We start from the raw sequence: 23,687 nt of genomic DNA, 5'->3' as shown, positions 1-23,687 counted from the left end.
CATGGGTACGTTTAAACCTGTGTGCAAGCATGACTCATATGTGTAGACTTGTATTTGTAGTAAGTAGTAATTGTATTATTTATAAAAATATGAATGGTGGTTACAAATCTTCGTGGCAGTGTGCTTATATAGGCATTGACTGGCCACGAAGATAGAATGACACAACTTTTGACCCATGTCTCTTCACAACTAATGAGACATTAACTAATTTAATTAATTTATTATTATTAATATTTGCTGTTTTAATGTTTATTATTTAATTGATGTTGATGAATATTTTTATTCATAACAAGGACCTTGTCATGAACCTTGATGCTATGCCTCATCTCTCTTTCAACTTTCTTCTTGATCTTGAGCAGCTCTCCTCGGCTCCTTCTAGAGAAACTCGGTCTCTATAATCTTACTGGCTTCCTCTAGAGAATCTCGGTCTCTAGATCTCTAGGGAAATGCCATAAAGTCAAATTGCATATTCAAGACTATAATCTAGAATCTTCATTCTACATTGTGCCATTAAGAGGAGTGGATGTGGTCTTAGTGTTAAAATTGGCAACTAGGGCCAAACTCCATATGGTTCATCTTATTTATGATATTTTTCTTGGATTCCCCTTGTCGATAGGTGTAGGATTGATCTAATGATCATCCGATTCCGACAAGTATTTATGGAGATATGAATTTATTCGTATTTACTTGACACTTGACAAATTGTCAAGGTCTGCCAACAGCGAAATGTGTGGCACACATGCACAACCTTTCATATAAATACAAGAGAGGATGAGGCATTATTCATTCATCTCATGTCATCTTACATTCTTATCTCTCTCTCCTAACTTGATTGGGTAAACAAGGAGCAACATCTCTCACGTGGGAGAAGAAGGACGCAACAAGGAAGATAGACGCAGCTAGGAAGAGGACACAGGTCTGTTCCAATGTTGACTGTGGTTGACCTAGGTGCAGCAAGCAAGGGATGACTGCGTTGACCTGCGAGGGAGGTGTTTTGACTATGGCCTAGTGTGGGGAGTCTCCTTCAAGCAAAGCCGCAATTCTGATCTGCAATTCATTGACCTGATTTGACCACCGAATTGACCAACGCTGACTGGTCAGGGTTGACGTAGGGCTGCTAATGCGTTGATCTGTTTTGACCATTTGTTTTGCGCTGTTTTGGGTTGACCTTCTTTGTTGTTGAAGGCTGAGTTGACCAAGGTTGACTCAAGGTCATTTGTGGACCATTTGATCAACTTTGCAAGTGCTGGTTAGGGGTTCTATTACTGCTGTCATAAAATTACAGATATGTACATTTGTACTATTTCTCTCTTCGCTGAACTATTGAAGATTATAGAAGAATTGATCAAAGGGTTTCCCCGCATTGGGGTTTGTCCTTGGCTAGTTGCCACATCTGGTGTCTCTTGTCTAGCTTGTTTTTTTGTCGGTCTATTAATGTTCTATCAGCATTTTACTTTATGTTAATGTGATTGCTAAACAGTGGCTAATAAGAAGAATTGAAGTAAACTGCTCTAAGGATAGAACATACCATAAATTCACAGTTAGGTATACAATGGTTACAAATCCTAGGCACTTATTCTGCACACCATCGAAAACAATTTATAAGATTTAAATGGAAAGGGCAGAAGTACAAGTTATATGGATTCCAACTACCTATGAATCAAGTTGTATTGTCATCCCAAATGATGAAAATGATTCGGAAGGGAGCACCAACTTATGTACTACAGTGTCATCAATTAGAAATGTTAACTTTGAATCTGGTCGACGAAGAAGCACTAGAAGTCCAAGAGCTAATTCAAAAGCATGAGAAAGTCTTCCAAGACCTTCCAATGAAGATGCCTCCTAAAAGAGGAATTGAGTATACAATAGAAGTCAAAGCAAGATCAAATCCCATCAACATCAAACCATATCGATATCCACATCATCAAAAAACTAAAATTGAGAGATTAGTCCAAGATCTTTTAAAGTGTGGCATCATCACAAAAAGTAAAAGTCCATATGATACTCTGGTTGTACTAGTGCGAAAGAAAGATGGATCATTCAAATTATGCGTCAATTATCGAGGACTAAACAAAATAACAATTAGAAACAAGTTCCCAATTCCTTTTTTCGATGAAATGTTGAATGAACTACACAACGCTAAATACTTCTCAAAATTAGACTTAAGGTCAAGGTATTACCAAATCAGAATAAGATTGTAAGACATAGCAAAAACTGCATTCCGAACGCATGAAGGACATTACGAGTTTAAAGTAATGTCTTTTGGTTTAACCAATGCACCGACAACATTCCTAGCTACTATGAACGAGCTATTCCATCCACATCTAAGGAAGTTTTGTGTCAGTATTCTTTTATGACATTCTAATTTATAGTAAAACATGGAAGGAGTGCTTACAACATTTGGAACAAGTTCTTACTGTATTAGAAAAACATCAATTCTATGCCAAGAAGTCCAAATGCACTTTTGGGAAGGAAGAAGTAGAATATCTCGAACATATAATATCCAAGGAAGGAGTAAAAGTAGATCCTAATAAGATCAAGGCTATAAGGGAATGGCTCATACCAGTTAATATCTCCAAGCTAAGAGGATTCTTAGGATTGACCGGGTATTATTGAAGATTTATTAAAAACTATGCCCACATAATCGCACCCCTAATGAACCTTTTAAAGAAGAACTCATTTCGATGGAATGATGAAGCAGAAAAGTGTTTTGAAGACTTGAATGAAGCTATGTCTAATGCCCCTGTATTGGCAACTCCAAACTTCTCAAAACCATTTGTAATTGAGTGTGATGCTTCAGGTTTTGGCTTACGAGCAGTACTAATGTAGGTGGACACCCAATCGCGTTTGAGAGCAGGAAGCTCAATAAGCAAGAACGTCTCAAGTCTACATACAACAAGGAAATGCTTGCTATTATGCACACATTAGCCAAATGGAAACAATATCTCTTCGGAAGTAAGTTCTTAATATGAACAGATCATAATAGTCTTCAACATCTCCTCTAGTAGAAAAACTATCTACAAAACAAAAAAATGGATCGAAAAAATCATTGCCTTCGACATGGATATATTACATAAAAAAGGGAAAGATAATGTATTAGCTAATGCTTTGTCTAGGAAAGACGAAGAACCATCATTACTTGCAATTTCAGTTGTTGTTCCTCATTGGCTTAATGAGATTCGAAGTGAATATGCTAAAGATCCTGAAACAAGTGCTATAATTAATAGCCTTCCTCAGAATTCAGAATTTGAATGGAAAAATGATATTCTATGGTACAAGGGAAGAATTTACTTGGGTTCAAATTCCAAATTTAAAGCAAATGTTTCGCAAAGAGTCGCATGATTCACTATCAGCCAAACATGTAGGATTCTTAAAAACCTACTATAATGCATGGCAGTCATTCTTTTGGAAGGGAATGAATAGTGATATTCAAAAATATGTAGCAGAACGTGATCAATGTCAGCGAAATAAAAGTGAGAACATTAGGACCCCAGGGTTGTTCCACCCCTTAAATTTCCCAAACCAGAAATAGAAAGAAATATCAATGGACTTTATTGAAGTATTACCCATGTCAGACGGGAAAGATAAAATTCTTGTAGTAGTAGAAAGACTCACAAAGTATGCACACTTCATAGGAATGAAAAAATCAGATTCAACAAAGAGATCACTGAGATATTTTGCAAGAATGTCTACAAATTACATGGATTCCCTAAAGTCATTGTTGGTGATAGAGATCACAAGTTTAAAGGGAATTTTTGGAAGGAGCTTTTCAAACATATTGAAACATACCTCAACATGAGTTTTGCATATCATCCGCAAACAAACGGTCAGACAGAAACTGACAATAAGTGCTTAGAGGCTTGCCTTTGTTGTTATGCAATAGACAAGAAAAATAAGTGGGCTCAGTGGTTACATCTCGCTGAATGTTGGTACAATTCAACTTATCGCACTTCCGCAAAGATGACCCCATTTCAAGCTCTCTACGGATATGAACGTCCCAAATGGTAGGATTTGGCCATTTCCAAGACAAAAGTTCCAACGGTAAATGTGTAATGAGAAGAAACCCAAAAAGTTTTATAAACATTAAAAGAAAATCTAAGTATTGCAAGAAATCACATGAAGCAGCAGCCTCCAGGCCAACCGACACAGAACAGAGAGAGAATTTGAAGTTGGAGAATGGGTATTTGTTAAACTTCAGCTTTACAAGCAATTATCCCTAAAACAGAAAGGGAAAAACAAATTGGGGCCAAAGTTTTGTGGACCATGTCAGATTAACAAAAACATCAACCAAGTAGCATACAAGTTGAGTTCACAATGTTTTCCATGTATCTTGTCTTAAAAAGACATTGGGTAGACACCAATCAGCACAGAGAACGCTTCCAGTATTAGATGATGAAGGCAAGTTCATCTTAGAACTAGAAGGAATTGTTATCACTAGGGAAAGGAAGTTGCGATCTCTAGTAATTAAAGAATACCTTATCAAGTGGAAGAATATACCAGAAAAAGAAGCCTCATGGGAGACAAAATCTTTTTGATAAAAACACCTGTCGTTGCATATGCTTTGAGGACAAAGCATATTTTCAAGAGGAAGGAAAAATGTTATGTAGTTAATTAATATGTAATTGGGGCACGATCAAAGATCTTGCCCCTTCGTGTACAGGTGCCCAAGGGCTTATTTAAGCCAGCGCCCTGCCTGTAAAAAAACATCATTCAATAATTGATATATATATCTATTCATTTTATATGAGTTTTTACGCTCCAAATTCTTTTGCAGCTGATCATCTCTGTGATAGCAGGATCATTTCTGAGGTGGGTCTGTGGCAGCGGGACATCCCTGAGGTTTGTTTGCAGCATCAAAACATCTTTGTGGCATGATCTGTTGTAAATGAAGCCTGGCGGATTTGACTGTGGCAGCAAAGAGGCAGCAAAGTCTAACTGATTACTTTGTAACATCAAACCAATTGTATTAGGACGGTAGGGTTTGCTGATGTCATAGCAATTGTTGTGAATCTAAACTTTAGTGTGATATTGGATGGGCTGCGGGTTTTTGACCCATTATGTACTGTTGGATTGGCTTCATGTGTATCAGTTGTTGATGAAAACAACTACTAGTTTATTTTGTCTGAGCATTCATTATTATCTCTGTTTGCAAAATTGAAAAAATTACTGCAATACTAGTTTAGTATACAGTTTTGTCATGTGCCCTTTTCAACCCTAGGGTTATTTTTCCCCAAAGGGATATTACATTACTTGAATGGTTGAGTTTATCATTATGTTTACACAATATTTAATCTACCCCTTTGTTACCCAATTTTTGAGTTTATCATTATGTTTACTCAATATTTACTCTACCCCTTTGTTACCCCATTTTTAGATTCTACTTTCTTTTGTATATTTGCGACCAGATAACTATCTTGAATGTTTTCCGGCATGCTCTTTAAACTAGCAATGGCATTAGAGTTTCAATTACTTTTCCTTGTTTCAGCAGGAAGCAAAGAATGGACAAGTAGATACTGCGAATGAGAGTGGGTGGGCTGCCTTACGTGATGATTTTATGCTTACTAACTCAAAACTCAAGGACTGGGATAAAATGAAGGTATCAAAATGTAGCGAACATTTTTTCACTTTTCATGTTGATGCTTCTGTGTCCAACACTGAGGAGTTATTTTGATATGATATTGCTGTTATTTTTTTAAATAAGCAAGAAATCTTGTAACCATGATTAGAAATGGACTTAATGGATTCATATAGAAGATGTGCTTTTAATTCAATGAAGTCGTTTCATACTATGTGGTTGATTCCCTTTTATGTCATTTCCTAGGTAGTTGTGCTACATTACAATCTAACTTCATTTAATATTGTCCAACTATCATTTTATTAGCAGCTTATATGAATGTGACTTTATTACCTCAAGTAAGCCTTTTATTCTAACACCTCATTTTAGGCTTACGGTACAATTAAAAACATTTATTCAGATGCCTCTCTTTGACAAACAATGCTTGAAATAAGTAAGGCTCCATCAAACTGCCATGTAACCCTTCTAAAGTTGTAGCTCGTAAGATGAATTCCCGAGTTCTTGGATTTCACCTTCCTGAACTCCTGAATCAATTACTATACTGCAATCCATATGCATACCTCATAACACCATTATTGAGGAATAATTCTCGACATAACTACTGGGTAACAATCCATGTTGAGGATCATCTACACTTCATCCCTTGTCAGCAATCATGAAAGCACCATATGTTTTTATTGTCCTTTTTTTAACTATAGGGTTAAAAGTTTCTCTGCTACATCAAAATATATGAATACAAGGTCCAACGTCAAATACAAAATCACTGAGGTACCTAGCCAGGGTGCTCACCTACTTCTCCAGGAAGATATTCTGGACACGGGGTTTATCCATGTCAATCTTACCTCTGTTGAAAATGAACACTGGAAATAAAATAACTTATGAAACTAAAAAATTTCTCTCTCTGCTCATGATTTCTGGAACCAAACATAATTGATAACTCTATTATTTCCTTGTAAATCTTCTTGAAATAAACTCGCTTCTAAAAACCACGTGAATTTTTTCTAGGGCTTCCATATTCTGGGTCAAAATAAAAGTTGTGTAAGATTGCTCAATATATAAACTTCAATAATCAAAATACCTCTGATGAATAATCTGATCTCGCCGACGGTTTTGTTTGGTATTTTGCATCACAGTGTTATGAATAAAATATATATAAATAATGATGATAATTGTAATAATGATTAGTTAATTAGTAATTAGTACTGAAGAGGCATGTCTAAATGGGACACGACCTTCCATGAAGAGGCATCTGCCTGGGGTATTTAAGCGGACCCTCATTCTCATTTGTAACATCATTGTCTTTTTTTTTTCCCGTAAAAGAAAATTCATAATTTCATTGGTGAAATTACATGCTGTAGATGCCCGAAGGCATATGCTGTGAAACGTGGCAGTCTGTCCACTGTTTTAAGCTAATATTTACAATAAAAGGCCTCAAAGGGTATACTGTACTGGTTCAAGACCATCAATAAAAACAGTTCAAAAATTCACCCATGCGAGTTATTTGTAACATCATTGTCATTCATACATTTTAATATATATTCTTGTATCCTCAATGGAGATCTACATATTCCAAGTCTTTTGGAGTATTTAAGTTGAAGAACGAACTTTGTTCGTTCCATTTGGTATCAAAGTTGTTTGATCCTCTGGCTGCTCCATTGCTGGACAGAGCTGCGCTCTCCGATCCAAGCCCTTGGCCATCGACTCTTCGTCAACTTTATTGCTGTTGCAACTCAAGCATTTCGCTACAAGTTCTTCAGATTCTCCATTCTACCTAAGGCCTTGGGCCATTAAAAAAATAAATAAATATAACTTATTAAAAAATATATAAAATATAAGAAAAAGAATTAAATATATATATATATATATATATCTATATATATAGTGAAAAAAAGAGGAACTATATAAAAAAGAAATTATATAAAAAAACATATATAAAAAAAGTATATATATTTTTTGAAGAAAATATATTTAAAAAACAATAATTAATAAAAATAATAAACAAATAAAAAAATAAATAAAACTTACCTACGGCTAATCCAAAGCACAACCGACTGGTGGCTTTTTCTCGTTAAACAAGCCCACCAAGTTATCCATCGTCCTTAGTAGTCGTCGCCCTGCTGGAGCAGCCGCCACGACAAGAGCAATCACCACCGTTGCAATTTGTTCTAATAGATTGCACAACTGCCACATACATAGCCGACGTGCCTAGGAGCAGCCATTCATCCGACCCTCTATCCTCAATTTTGCCGACACTACTACCACTGTCGCCAATCCTATTCATAATCTGCACAAACAATACTTTGTTCAGCCACAATCCCTTTGGCCACTATTTCCGTTGGACTAGCCACCCATTGCTCATCTAACCTGTGGGTCGCTGGTAAACAACGCATCGCCAAGTTCAAACGACTTGTAGTAGCAGCCACTACCAACAACCATCACTGCGCCAACGGACAATCGCCATCCGCCCTCGGTTCCATTTACAGCCACTACTTCAACGCATTCAAACTCGGTTTGTTGTTCATTTTGCCCATTGCCACAATCGCCATTTACTATAGCCCGAGCCACAACAACATAAACAAGGCCGAGTCGCTTTCTCCAACACAAACGTATCAGAACCGGTGCTCCGCTTCAACAACAACTGTCAATCAACCTTTCTGTTGCCAACCATTGCCAACGCATGCACTATTTTTGGGCTAGTTTTCCACAACAAAAGGTTGGACATTTAAATTCGCTGCAGATACACGACGAAGGAAGGCACAAATAAGTTACAGAAGAGTGATCGATGGAATTAAGAAGTCGTGCCATTGTGGTTTTGTTCGATTCAGTCCTGAAATATTAGATGATTGATTTCTGGCATCCTTGCTACGACTTTAATTAAGGCTTACATAAATTAAAAATTCATTCCATTCCCGATTCACCTGGACAGATACATTGCCACAAATAGTCACGACCTTTTAACCCAAGATTCTGAAGGGTATAAAAGGATTCACAGATTAATTCTCGTAAATTAACTATTAATGAAAGTTAAAAAAGGTTATTTATAAAAGCAAGAGAAATAATTATTATATTCCCGAGATCATAAAGGGATATTTTTGAAAATTGTAGGCAGTATAAGGAAATCATTATATATATAAAGGTTCCATTAATATCTTCGGCTGACGAGATAGCGATAGTAACATATTTTCCCGCAATAGACCCTTTAATCCTAAATAACACTGAGGCATAGTTATATGAAGTTTTTGAGAATCTTCTGACCTTCATTTCCGAATTAGACTCCATGATGTATTTTTCAATAACTTTGAACACTTGACTCACTTTTCAATATATATTATTGATATTTGCTTATTTTACCTTTTAATGGAACCTATATATATATATATATATATATATATATATATATATATATATATACATGTTCCGTTAATATCTTCGGCTGACGAGATAGCGATAGTAACATCTTTTCCTGCAATAGACCCTTTAATTCTAGATAGTACTGAGCTATAGATATACGAAGTCTTGGAATCTTCCGACCTTCATTTCCAAATTAGACTATATATATATATATATATATATATATATATATATATCAATGTTGATAATATCGTCGAAATATCGGCGATATTCAGAAATATCGCGATATTTCCGAATTATCGCCGATATTTCCGAAAATATCGCCCGGTGACTGTAAAAAATTTCCGCCTGGCCTATAAAAATCCGATTTTGGTTTTTTTAATATCATTTTCATTTTTGATTGCTGGAGAAGGAAGGGGAGAGCTATGTGGTTGCTGCCAAGAAGGGTTTGAGCGTTCTAGGTCCTAGTATTGATATGCTATTCATGGTAATGTTAAATTCTTAAAGTAAAAGTGACATTCTCCTTAATCTTCATTTTCATCCTTTTACTTAAATTTTTAACATTACCATGAAATGACTCAGGATGTTTGAGAGTGGTTCTGGCCTCATTGGATTTCATATGGAGAAAGTAGAATTTTAGATTTCATTCAAAATGCAGCAGACTTATCAGTTTTTTAGGATTTCAGGATTGGGGGATTGTAATGTTTCCAGGTGACACCACCTGCCTAGGCTACCCCTGCCACCAGTAGAGGACGTGGTCTACCTCCCATAGCTCCTACTTTTAGTTCTTCAGCTTCTAGAGCATAGCAAACTCCACTACCAACTCCACCAACACCAGCATTTACATCTAGAGGGAAAGGGAAAGCGGTGGCATTTTCTCGCAAGAGGGGCAAACGAAATCAATAGGATTAGACTTTAGTTATTTTATTATGTGCTTGTAAGTTGTACATGAACAATGAACATTGAATATTCAAGAATCAAGACCAAGCATATCACGTTCTAATTTCTAAATAGTAAATTTTGATTCTATTTATTTTTTTAAAGTGAACTATGAACTTTGAGAAGTAATTATATTTTAATTTGATTAGATAAGCTGCAACCTGCAATTTAATATGGATAAAAAACTATATTTCGGTATATATATATAAAACGTGTCCCCTGTGTTTTGTTTCCAAGTCTTTGCGTTTCGTATTGAATACTCGTATTTACGTGTCCTCCGTGTCTCGTGTCCTTGTGTCATGTGACTTAGCTTAGACAATATTGATGTATTGTCTCCGTGGAGGGTGGAGTCTGAGGAGCCCCTCTTGGAGGAGTCATCTTCATGGTTAGAGCCAGTGGCAGATGATCCATTAGAGCAGGGGCAGCAAGAGGAGGACTCGGAGTCAGAGGAGCAACAACACTCAGAGGAGGAGCAAGAGGAGGAGGAGGACACTGCGGGAGCATCAGCATCAACACCATCTGCTATAGATATAAGAGAGCATAGCCCCATACCTAGCACTCATTATTTGACATTAGGTGCAGAGGCAGGGTCAGGGCCTCCTACTACTAGGGGCAGGCCAGGCAAACAACCCATCATGTTTTCCCGTAAAAGGGGGAGAGGGCAGTGATTTCATATAGATAGCTGCTAGTTTTATTTGTTATGCTACATATAGCTCATGATGATGAGATACTTTTATATATGTGATGTTATTTTGTATTGGTTCTCCACATTTGAGTCCTTGAATGGACAATTATCAGGGATCAACAGGAATTGGTATCGCCTTTGATGTATCATTTCTATTTGACATCATATATATCAATGTTTTCTTCATATTTATGTGCCAATGTGTTTATTTCATGTTGTTATTGCTTTATATGTTTAAAAATCTGAAAAAAATGAATATATTATGCATTTTTTTATGCTTGCCGATATTTGCCGATATTTTCGCCGATATTGCCGATAAGATATTTTCTGGACCCTTGCCGATATTTTCCCGATACCGATATTATCAACATTGATATATATATATATATATATATATATATATATATATATAAAGGTTCCAGTGAAAGGTAAAATAAGCAAATATCAATATTATATATTGAGAAGTGAGTCATGTGTTCAAAGTTATTGAAAATTACAGCGTGGAGTCTAATTCGGAAATGAAGGCCAGAAGATTCCCAGAAACTTCATATAACTATGCCGCAGTGTTATTTAGGATTAAAGGGTCTATTGCGGGAAAAGATGTTACTATCGCTATCTCGCCAACTGAAGATAAAAATTACATAAAACCTAAAATTGCAAACCAATTAGTGATTCCCGAGTCAAATATAATTGAAAAATTAGACTGTTATAACAACAAAAAATATGAAATAACCAATTTACAATTAAACATTGGAGATTATACATTCATATCACAATTCTCAGTTCAAAACCTATGGAGCGATCAAGGTGACATTATTTTAGGTTCACCCTAGATGGCAACCCTAGGTTCCTTCATCCTGAATACGAAGAAGTTTTTGACATTTTCTTACAAAAAGAAAAAAGATAACAATACAGGATGTTATAGTGAAGCTGAATTCAGTAATACTAGAAGACATGTTAGATATCTCAAAAGCAAATTTTCAAGAAGGTAAAAGCGTACTACAAAATATGCAAAAAGAAGTTGAGAAGATCACTGCTGAAAAAAATTAAGAAGTTTCTCAGCTTAAAGACCATAGTGAAAAACAACTGATGCAAATTAAGAAGCTTAAAAAGGACAAGAAGTCGTTAAAAGACAAGTTAGAACATTATAGTCAAGAGGAAGTATCGAAGTCGCCAGTCGTAATAGCTCCGGTTGAAGATAAAGGAACGAATATCGAACCAGTCAATACCACAACTCAAGAAGAGGATAAGTCAGTTAAAGGAAAAATACACTCACATGTTGCAATTCAGATGATGAAAATTCCAAATGAAGATTTTGTACCTAATTCAACAACTGTGATACCAAACGAAAATAAAAAAATTGCCCGACACCTAATAAGGGAAATTCAAACCAAAAGAATTCCCTATTGACATTTGAATCATGAGAGTAGACAACTCAATCAAGCTACATGTTTGTACCATTTAGAACAGAAACAACAATTTGATGTTCCGAAGAAAATTGAAGTAAGCTCAGTCCAGTCCAGTGATAACAATTCATCACAAGTTTCTCGTAATTGGAAGATTCCACAAAAGATTAATTTAGGATGGTCATATCCTTTCTCTGTGCATAAATTTTATATATCACCCCAAGGGTCATATCAACTTGTGTCAATGAAGATAACAATTTCGAGAGGAAAAGACATTCAAAACAGAAAAAGAGATCAAGCCTTTTTATCAGCAAGCTTTGAGGACACAACTTTTTGAGGACACAACTTGTTCGTCCATATTTTGCTGCAAGGGTTTAGGATGACTGTGAGTGATTGGTGTTCGGTCATGTGATGAGCGTGTTCAATCACTGTCTCACCCCCGAAATCTAAGTCTACGTTTCGAGACCTACGCGATAGCTTGTTTCTACACTGTTGGTCATCTGTAAGATTCTTTTGTGTGGACGCATCTTACAAATTTTTCTCGGAAAGCATTGATTTTTTGGAGTTTCGAATACGCGCCGTATTTGAACACGGGACCTCCATTAATCGACGTCGGGGCTCTGCAGCAATCCGAGTCGGAGTCGTAGGAGAAGAGGTAGCGGTGCTTGAACTTTGGAGACAGGGCACAACCAATCGAGCTAGGGGTGCTATGGCTCATCACAAAGCGTGGTCGTTTTTGTGAAGCCTATCATAGTCTCATCATGGGATAGGCGAGGATCCTGATATTTTTTTTCAACGTATTCAACCTTGCTCGAGAGTTTTTGCAAGCCCAGGATTTTCTACGCTGTCGATAATTTAAAGGGATTTTTTGTTACGAGATTTCCTATCCTGTGCGTCTAGTTTCGTTAATCTCTTTGTCGAAATTATTGTGCCACTTGCACAGCACATTTCCTTCCAGTGTGCCTAACACGACTCCTCTCTAGCGTGAGACTATATTTTTGCCGTCTCAGTCACCATCGCTGTCGACAGATCAGGAGATCGAATCCCCCCATTACTGCTTGCTTAGGGCTCGATACTGAAGCAAATCCCTCATTCTGTCCACGTATTGACACGCTCGGTATTTTTCATTGAGGACAATTTTCGATTTGTTGGAATATTGGTCACTGTACAATGTTGAGGATTTCGTGAAAGAAAGGGTCTGGTCGGTGAATCACGGATGTCATTTTTTGACCGAGAAAGGCGTATTCAGTTAGAATCTCTGTCAATTGACGAATTTTTTGTTGGTGGCTCGTTTTTCGACCAAAGTATTTTACTTTCTTCATTTGTCGAAATTTTTTTCTGATTACAAATTTGATGTGGGTTTTGTGATATCTCAACTGGGAGTAGTCAGAATTTTGTGGGTGCATCGTTTTCTGTGCCTTGATTTTTTTCAAGTCAGCAGATTTGAATTTTGTTTCCAGCACCTGTCAGTTTTTTGTCTGGATCAGCCGACATCTGCATTAAAATCCGTGCCAAACTCCTTTGTTTTTTTTCGTGTCTTTGGAAACGTGCAGATGTCTCGCTAACCAATCTGATGTTGGAAGGCAGTCAGCGCTTTAATGGCACCAATTATAACATCTGGAAACAGAGAATGTTGACCATTTTTGAATATAGGCGTCTTGACCAGCTTGTTTTGGGCAAAGAGCTCAAACTTGGTACAGCTGGTGCTGATCAAGATAAGTTTGATGATCGAAATCGAGAGGCTGTTATGCTTCTCAAACTCTCTGTGACTAATGATCAGTTACCGCAGATTCCTTCCGGCAAGACAGCTGCCGAAATCTGGCAACATTTGAAGGAATTGCACGAGACATCCGACAAGAGCAAAGCTTTTTTTCTCAAGAATCAGTTGTTCTCCATCATGATGGAAGAACATATGTCTTTACAGGAACATCTTAACAAGATTAAAGACATTCGAGATCAGCTCGAAGCCATTGGTCGAACCATGGAAGAAGAAGATATGGTAGTCATCACTCTGAAAAGTCTACCAAAACCTTATGAGCACTTCATAGAAACACTCAACATTACCTCCACTAATGTTGATCTGAAGTTTCCAGAGTTATGCACCAAACTCATGCAGCAGGATCGTTGGAAACAACAATTTGGTAGTAGTGCTTCATCAGCCTCCTCAGAAAATGCTTCTGCTGCCAAATATCAGTCCTCTCAGTCCTTTCGGCAGAAATGTTCTTCTCAGCCTTCTAATCCTGCTAAGAAGAAAAATGTGCAGTGTAATTAGTGTCACAAGTTTGGCCACATGAAGAAAGATTGGCGACAGAGGATTGCTTCTGAACAGAAGAAGCAGGGAGGGTCTTATTAGTGAGCGAATGTTGCAGAACATTTTGAGCAGAAGGAATCTGCTTTTTACGCCTTTATGGCTAAGAGGTCCTCAAATCATGCCCCGTCTTCTGCCTAGTACATTGACTCTCGTGCATCACGTCATTTTTCTCACAGGCGTGACTGGTTTATTGACTTCTCATCTTTCAGTGATTCCTTGGTATTCGGCGGAGGTGAAGAGTACACAATGGTTGGCAGAGGTACAGTTTAGATCTAGTCTGGTGGGCGCACACTCATCTTCCTGAATGTGTACTATGTTCTTGGTATGGAAATTAATCTGTTGTCTGTCAGCCAGATTATGAGGAACTCTCCTCAACTTGATGTAGTGTTCAGTGCGCACAAGTGCTCCATTATTGACAGGGAGACTTGTCTTACGGTTGTTGTTGGCCTAGAGGATCATGGTCTATACAGTCTTCTTGACACTGGTGATTCTCCAGAAGTGGCTCTAGCAGCCCGTGTTTCTCCTATCAACACTCTGTGGCATCAACGATATGGGCATTTAAACATTCAGTGTCTCTCTCAGCTCTCTCGGGAGGGACTTGGGTCAGGGTCACCTGATATTCAGACTCAGTAGTTGGGAGTGTGCTGCGCCTGTCAAGCTGGCAAGCAACATCGGTCTTCATTCAAGGATGGAGAATCTTGGTGCACATCTCAGGTACTCCAGTTAATTCATGCTGATATTTGTGGTCCTATGAATACATCTTCAGTTACTGGTTGCAAATATTTTTTGCTTATTGTAGATGATTTCAGTAGAAAGATGTGGGTGTACTTTCTAAAAACATAAATATGATGTATTTAGTATCTTTCAGAAGTTTAAGTCCTTAGTTGAAAAAGAGTTTGGCTGTAATATCATAACTCTTAGGACAAATAACGGGGGGGAATTTTGTTCTTCTGCTTTCTCCAACTTTTGTGATACCTATGGCATCAAACGCCAGTTAAATACACCCTACACTCCTCAGTAGAACAGTGTTGTCGAACGTCGCAACCATACAGTTGTTGAAATGGCTCGTTTCATGTCACAACACAAGAGTGTTCCAAACAAATTTTGGGCTGAAGCAGTGTTTACTGCTGTCTATCTTCTTAACCGATCACCTACTCAGGCTGTTAAGGGGAAGACTCCAGAAGAGGTTTGGTCTAGCCGTAAGCCTCAGATCAGTCACCTCAAAGTGTTTGGCTCGATTGCATATGTTTGGATTCCAGCTGCTAAGCGCTCTAAGTTGGATTCCAAAAGCCAGAAACTCATGATGACAGGGTACAGTGACCACCACAAGGCCTATAGGCTGATAGATATAGACACTGGTCGTCTTAGCTTCAGTCGGGACGTAGTGTTTGATGAAGACAGAGGATTCTTTCAGTCTCCTACTTTTGAGCAGTGTTTTGAGGATCAGCCTCACAGTATTCTTCTTTCGTTAGGTCCACCTGATGGGAGGGATGATGCAGCATCAGTATTTGATGATGCACTACCTGAGCTTCCTCCGGAAAATAATCCTCCTCTTGCTGCTCCTGTTGTTCCTGAGCCTCCTCCATCCACTCCTGATATTAGTTCTTCTACTCTCCAGCCTAAATGGCGGGCTAAAACTATTGGTGATCTCCAGGATAATGAGCTCCTTGAAGGTAGAACTTCCCGAAATAAGAGCAAACACCAGCCTACAATAAATTTTGCTCTTATGGCTAACTTACACAGTGTTTTTGAGCCTCAAACCTATTCAGAGGCTAAGGGTATACCTGAGTGGGAACAGGGTATGGAAGCAGAATTCCAGAGTCTTCAAAAGAATCACACTTTGACCCTTTCTAATCTTCCTACAGGGAAGAAGCCCATTAGCTGCAAATGAGTGTATAAAGTAAAATACAAAGCTGACGGACCCTCGACAAGTATAAGGCTCGCCTTGTTGCTTGAGGATTCTCACAGAAGGAAGGCATAGACTATGAGGAGACCTTTGCTCCTTGCCTTAGCAACTCAGTTCAGTTGGAAAGTCCATCAGATGGATGTAAAGAGTGCTTTTCTGAATGGTGACTTACAGGAAGAAGTCTACATGACGCAGCCTCCATGATTCAAGGTTGCCGGTCATGAACAGAAAGTTTGTAGATTAGTCAAAGCACTCTATGGTCTGAAACAAGCCCCTCGGGCTTGGTACATGAAAATTGATAAGTACCTAACAGATCATGGTTTTCAGTGGAGTCCATCTGATGCAAACCTGTATATCAAACATACTGGTGATGATATTTTGTTTGTGGTTGTCTATGTGGATGATCTTATGATTACTGGCAGTTCAACACATTTAATCTGTGGGATCAAATAGGATTTGTGCAACACTTTTGATATGACAGATTTGGGACTTCTTCATTACTGTTTAGGGGTGGAAGTCTGGTAGACTGAGAAGAACATCTTTCTCTCTCAGTCCAAGTATGCTAGAAATCTTGTGGACAAGTTCAGAATGCAGGATTGCAAACCTGCCACGACTCCTATGGAACCAAGGCTCAAACTTTCAGCTCAATCATCCTCACCACTTGTGGATGAAACTTTATTCAGGCAGTTAGTGGGCAGCCTCATCTACCTTACTGCCACTCAACCTGATATCAGTTTTGCAGTGAGCTACTTTTCATGCTTCATGTCAGCTCCTAAGGCTGATCATTGGATAGCAGCAAAGCGTGTGCTGCGTTATGTAAGAGGCACTTCTGATTATGGACTTCTGTACACTCGGAGTTCAAATCCTACACTCAGTGGTTACACAAATTCAGACTGGGCTGGTTCGGTTGATGACCATAAATCTACAGCTGGGTATGTGTTTAGTCTGGGATCCTGCGCTATCACATGGGCTAGTAAGAAGCACCAGGCAAAGGCTCGCTCCTCGACAAAAGCAGAGTATCAGGGAGCAGTTAAGGCATCTTGTGAGGCAATTTGGCTTTAACATATGCTTGCGAATATGCATGTTTCCCAAGCAGGGCCTACTCCCTTATTCTGTGATAATCAGGGAGTGCTCAAACTCGCCAAGAATCCAGTGTTCCATTAATGAACAAAGCATGTGGAAACTCATTGTCACTACATTCGACAGCTTGTTGAAGATGGATCCATTTAGTTGCTATATGTTCCCACAACGGAGCAACCAACATACATCTTCACCAAGCCTCTTGGTCCTGATAAGTTTGTAAAATTCAAAGGGTCTATAGGTGTTGTAAATAGATTGAGCATTAAGGGAGGGTATTAGAATAATGCTATTTTAGTGTTTGCTGCTCATCTATGATTGTAATTAGCAGTTTCTTGTTAAAAACTTCTTGTTTCTATATTCTTAGTAGAAACTCGCTGTTTCTACTTTCTTGGTAGAAACTTGTTGTTTCTGTAAATACTATTGTATTATTTATTGAGCTTTACTGCTCATTGTAAATCAATTCAATTCATTCATTCATTCATTAGTTCTCTGTATTACAGATGTTGGATAAGGTTGTCATTGATGTCAATATGATATCTAGCATTATTGAAGCTAGTCCCATGTGTCATTAATGATGGTAGATAACTACATGATGCCCTAACATTATCCAAGACATATAATGGAAACCCTAGGTCTAAGGTTGATTGTCAAATATGATGAAGCTCTAGCATGAGCACAAGAATTCCTAGAAAAAAACCCTAATGATGCCCTAACTTGTAAAGAAACCCTAAGGTGCCAAATTCATGAAACCCTAGCCTTTGTTGAAAACAAACCCAACCCTAATTTGATGAAAGGGTGTTGATGAAAAATCCTACAAGAATATGTCTTGACATTGAAGGAATATACCAAAGACTTAAAAAAAAGGGCAAAAATCACTAGACATATATATACATATATTTATATCAAATATAAATATATATGTTATATTTATATGATATAAAATATATAACATAAATCGACAATAAATTAAAAATGTGTTGTCCCCACTCTCAAATTTACCATATATATTGGACATTAACATATATTGAGCATATATATAATTAACCCAACGGTCCCCACACACCCATGTCAATGCTCATCCATGTCCCTACCTATCCACGTCAATACATCCATGACGATCCCACTCCTCAGTGGTCACCATGTCATTTGTGGTCCCAAATACCCACACGATCATTCGTCCATCAAACGTGCAACAACGAGTGCGGGTTTCACAGAAACGTCGAACATCTTGATCACGTTCAAGTGCTCACCGATCATGATTTGTTTGCAAGTCTGCCCTCAAGTCGGTTTTATCTAACTCGATGTGTCCCTTCATATTCAATCAAAATGACTATAAATATAAGCTCCAGATGATTCATTCCTCATCGAATTTTAACGCAAAAGATACATATGGTTCACAACTCGTGAACTGAGGAAATAAGATCAAATGGTTTCATAAGTTGATGGCAATTCAGACTTCTGGAAGTAACAGTCCTGTGGAGCTCGGATTTGCAAGCCTGTAAGATTTCGGACTTGTGATAACTAACCTGTGGAGGATCAGAAACGTGTGGTGGCTCAGACTAACAAACCTGTGGAGCTCAGACTATATCACAAACATGTGGACAGTCACTTGTGGAGGCTCAGATCATTAACCTGTGGGAGACCGGACCTGTGGATAGTTACCACAGCAGACCTTGACAAGCATTTGATCAGACTTGTGAGCAGACTTCAAGTGTTTTTGGATAGGTGACGCTTGTGGAAGTTTGGGCATCTGTTGAGAAGCATACTCCACCATATATTTTGAGCAGGCCTAGGAACTTGTTGAAGTTTCTTTGAAGCAGCTGTCGAAGACATCCTAAGAGCACTGTGTAGCAGCCCCATTAAAGCAAAACTGAAATATCTTTACAGAGAATTTTGGAGCAAAGTTGTGAGCAGACTTGAAGGTTATTTCATGAATCCCTTCGAACCTAAGTCACCTGACACGGGGATTCGGGACACGTAGGATTCGGGATTCGTGGTGTTGGATTCGGGACACGCTGACCCCCGGAACAGGACACGTTATATATTATTTTATTAAAAAATATATATATATATATATATATATAAATTTATAATATATTTAAAATATATATATATATATATATATATATATATATTAAAAATTAGATATTAGCATATTTCTTATACAAATTTTAATTAATAATACAAATTTATTGATTTCAATTATATGTGAAAAGTTAAAACTTATAATAAGGCTCGTTGGTTTGGGAACACTTTTCCCAACAAGTGTTACATTGTATCATAAATATCAATTATCTATCCTGTACGTTAGTACACTTTGTAGTATGTACTTTATTCTTATCCCTTGTTGGGTAACTTTGTGCAACTGATCTGTCATCCATTGGGTGACTTTGTGCAACTGATCTGTCGTCCACTTAAATGTATTTTATTGGAGACTTTGTGAACTTTGATCACTAAAACAATTTTGTAACCGCATATAGATAATACAAGTAGCTCAGCCATATAAATTAGATGGCTGATAAACGCTGATAGATATCATGATTATAAATGTGAACTAGAATCCAAGAAACACATATAATCATTATTAAAATTCTGATTAATATTAATCAATAAAATTAATATTGATAATTTATTAGTTAATCAATATTAAGAGTCACATCTTGGTGGGTGTAGTGTTATATCATATATGTAAAAACTTATAACAAGGCTTGTTGGTTTGGGAACGCTTTTCCCAACAAGTGTTACATGGTGGCTGCGTAGAGACCTTGGTTTGGAACGGAAATGCGGTGGCTGCCTAACGGTCTCATTGGAAACGGAAATATGGCATCTGCCTACAGGGCTCATTGGAAACAAAAATGCGGTGGCTGCCTACTAAAATGGTTCGAAAACCTTTGTTCCTGGTTTGAGATGGAAAATCGGTTCGAAACTGTGTGAACTGTGAACTGTGATGAGCCGTGGCCCGTCAACCAAGCCGTTTAAAACCTAGCAAAACGAATCAGAAATACAGGACTCGCACAAAAAATCGAGACACGATTTGGGAAATCCGCGGCACGTTAGCGACACGACGTGTCAGAAAATGACACGACGTGCCCGGCATTTTGGACACGAATCCGACCAGAATCGTGTCGGATTCGCACGATTCGGGATTCGCCAGGGGGTATGAACGAATCCGGTATCATAGCTTCGAACTGATCTTGTGCATTCCTTGGAGAGTCATCTATAAGCCTATTGGAGACATTCTTTGGAGAACTAGTGCAGACCTCCTTGAAGACATTGTGAAACACTTGAAGAATTGTTTGGTGGGCAGACCTATTAATTTTTTTTTTTGGAGCAGGCGTACTGCAGGCTATTGAAGACATCTTGTTGAGAAGCTTTAGCTGATCTTGGAGACATTATTGGAGACCATGCTGCAGTGCTGAAGCCATCATGAGGTGGCCTTGGAGAAATTGTTTGGGCAACGTGAAGAGTTGCGGTGACACTTTCATGAGAAGACAAAGTTGTCATTGATGAGCTAAGTGCCTCGGAGATCGTTTGAGGGCAGTGCTGAAGGTGAAGATATTGTCAAGACTTGTTGCAGAAGATATTGGAAGCCGTGGAGAATCATTAAACTTAGCTTGACGAATTGAAGTTGTGGGTTGGAGCCTTAGAGGATGGGAGTCCTCAAGAAGACCAGGTTAGTGCCTGTACCAGAGATAGAGTTGGAGCCCTAGAGGTTGGTGCCTCATAGAAACAAGGTTGGTGACTTGGGAAGATAGGGTTGAAGCCCTAGAGGTTGGAGCCTTGTGAAGTCCAAGTCGTGCTTGGCAAAGTACAGGTTGGAGCCCTACACTATATTGTACTTGATTTATTGTAAAGAAGACGATTGAAGTCCTCGTTATTCTTGATTAATAAAAGTATTTATTCTTATTATTCATTTTGTGTTCTAATTATAAGTGACTTTAACTGGTAAAAATAACAATTGAAAAGAAATACTGATCCACCCCCCCTCTCAGTATTTCCAACAACAGATTGTTCTTACGGATGAAGTAGATCAGATATAAAAACAGATTGTGTTCTCATTCTGTCTGCTACAGGTAAGTGAACCTACCAAACACTCTACTCTCTCTGTCGATTTTCTTCTGCTGCGTCTCTGTTCTTCTCGACAGTTGGGGTAAGTGATGGGCAGTTAAGTTCACATTTAGTTCTTTGCATTCGATTCAATCTCCAAAACCTGTTGCACTACCAATTGATTGGCAGTTCTTCGAAACCCTTTCTACTTGATACAGTGGGCTGGATCTCTCTGTCAGTGTCATCTTCAAGGGCAACCCCCTTTAATAAAAATGATTTTTTATTTTTATTTATTTTTAATAAGGTGGCTGTACAATCAACTTGGTGTCTTGCTTCTTTATCAGTGGTAAATTTCCAAATGACGGCACCATCCAGTGGCTAGCCTAGGGTATGCGTCACGTATCAAACCTGTATTTGGCTCTTCATCTTTGCATATATTTTGACTCTAAAACTACTCATTTCTAAAATGTTTTTTCAACTCTAAAACAACCTTTATACATAAATTCAATTTCATAACAATAACTTGAACTTACAGAGTTTCTTTCGGTTGTCATGCTCAAAACTTCAATCATTGTGTATTTGAATTTTGAATAATTTGGATTTTTACTAGTTTGATAGTAAACGAAAAAGACTTGCAAACATTATTAGAAATAGACTCGATTGATTCATGTAAAAAATATGCTTTTATTATAATAAAGTTTGATACAATGGAGTTGATACCTTTTTATATCACTATGTAGTACTACCACTATAATTACCTTATTTAATATTGTCTATGATTTTATTAGTTACTTATCTGAATGTGACTTTATTATAGCAAGTAGGCTTAATATTCTAACAATTGCATGCTTCTCACTGTCCAATCTCCATTTTGTTAAAAGAGCCCAGACCGAATGACATTACCATGTCAGTTTCATGCAGAAATTGAAAATATGCATAATATTAAATTTCCAAACGCCTATCTTGGCCAACCTGAGTAGAAACGTTAAGCGGGTCCAAAATCGACTCTGGTTTAGTCCTAATGCAAGTTGTTTTTAATAATCCTCTCTTTCGTTTTTTTTTTCAGGATACAGCTTCAGTAGATGAAATGCCAGTTGGCCACATTGATACCGATGTCTCTTCATCTGATGAGGACTGAACCAATTAAAATAATATATTAACATCAAATGGAATACTATGCAGGTATCGATATAAATGGAACTGGAACGAATATTGTACTCTGCTGTGTTTTCATCTCAAAATTCTATATCCATTACCTGTTCTTTATATTTTTAGAATACTGGTTAGAGGGATTTCCGTTGAATGATTATTTTTATTGTGTAATTAAAAGCATAATATGAAATAACTTTGACACATGTTATGGTAGCAGGAGATTACAGCCTGGGATACTGAAACTTTAGGCAGCAGAGGTTGAAGTTTTTGGCTCCCTTCTAAGCAATGGAGTTCTCATTAGGTCATTAATGCAGAGTCAACGTTTTGAGCTGCTGGAAATGCAGAGTCAATTATTTGAGCTGCTGGAAATGCAGTTTGAAATTATAATGCTCATGATTTATCTGTACATTTTGGACTGCAATTCTTTGTACTTGTTCCAAGGGGACATCGGTGAAGCCTAGTCCATCTTTTCGGGCAGATTCACCTTTGTAACATGGCTAAGATATGTATCTTTTCAGTCTGGGCTGATTTCTTTTATAAGAAAACCATATCAAGCATATCATTTTTGAGGTGCTCCAAATTTAGAGAATTTACCATTCTTCAGAAGATGTTTCTTTGAGTTCAAATCATTCAATAAATTGCTTTCCATAAGTAATTTCGTATTGTAACATTTGAGTGATGTAAACATCTTACCTTATTTTAATTGAAGTATCCGCTATTATATCAAGTTGATTGAAGCTGACATGCTTATATCTCTCTTTCGTACAACCATTTATGTAGTGGTGTCAATTAATTCACCAGGGGTCACTGCCTGAAGTTTGCAGGTGTTTGTGTTTAAGTGATGTATAGATATATAGTATATGCATATCAGGTTCCTTCTTCTAAATAGTGTAGCTGTTATTTGAAGAGTTGATTAATATGTGTTTGACTTTGTTTTTAACAGGTGCATTGCCTTATCACATTTAATCTTGCAAAAAATAAGTGTGTTTTATTTTTGCTTTGGTTGCATTTACAGTTAAAATCATTCTGTGACTCTTTTTGTCATTGCTGTCAGTGGAGTTTGAATTTTATCATGATTAGATTATCTGTAAAGATCTACTAGTATTTCACAAGCCTAATCATATGTATATTGAAAATTATCCGAGCCTGGAACTTACATAGCATGGCCTTGGCTGTAGCAAACATGTTGACAATGAAAAAACGCCGATTCAGTTGGAAGGGAAGTTGAGATGAGG

The 23,687-nt window shown here is 37.6% G+C and overlaps 1 protein-coding gene across 3 annotated transcripts in view; it reads left to right on the top strand.

Annotated features, from left to right (window-relative positions):
• LOC149210637 (Rrp15p protein) overlaps window positions 1-23,179 on the top strand; it is a 193,987-nt gene extending 170,808 nt beyond the window's left edge. The window contains exons 7-9 of one of the 3 annotated variants that reach the window (XM_089396749.1): window positions 5,489-5,596; window positions 22,367-22,482; window positions 22,670-23,179. In XM_089396749.1, the coding sequence (XP_089252875.1) occupies window positions 5,489-5,596; window positions 22,367-22,438 (180 nt within the window). In that variant the 3' untranslated portion in view covers window positions 22,439-22,482; window positions 22,670-23,179. Of the gene's footprint in view, window positions 1-5,485; window positions 5,597-22,366; window positions 22,483-22,666 lie in introns of all 3 variants that reach the window. The other 2 variants (XM_089396748.1, XM_089396746.1) reach the window with 2 other exon arrangements.
• The last annotated feature ends 508 nt before the right edge of the window (window positions 23,180-23,687 follow it).

This window comes from Pinus tabuliformis, chromosome 1_2 (genome assembly GCF_031772625.1).
Source record: "Pinus tabuliformis cultivar Carrire ecotype Pingquan chromosome 1_2, CPIR1, whole genome shotgun sequence".
In the NCBI taxonomy this organism is placed as follows: domain Eukaryota; kingdom Viridiplantae; phylum Streptophyta; class Pinopsida; order Pinales; family Pinaceae; genus Pinus; species Pinus tabuliformis.
The sequence above is the reverse complement of the archived record's forward strand: the minus strand, read 5'-3'. Positions and strand labels throughout refer to the sequence as shown.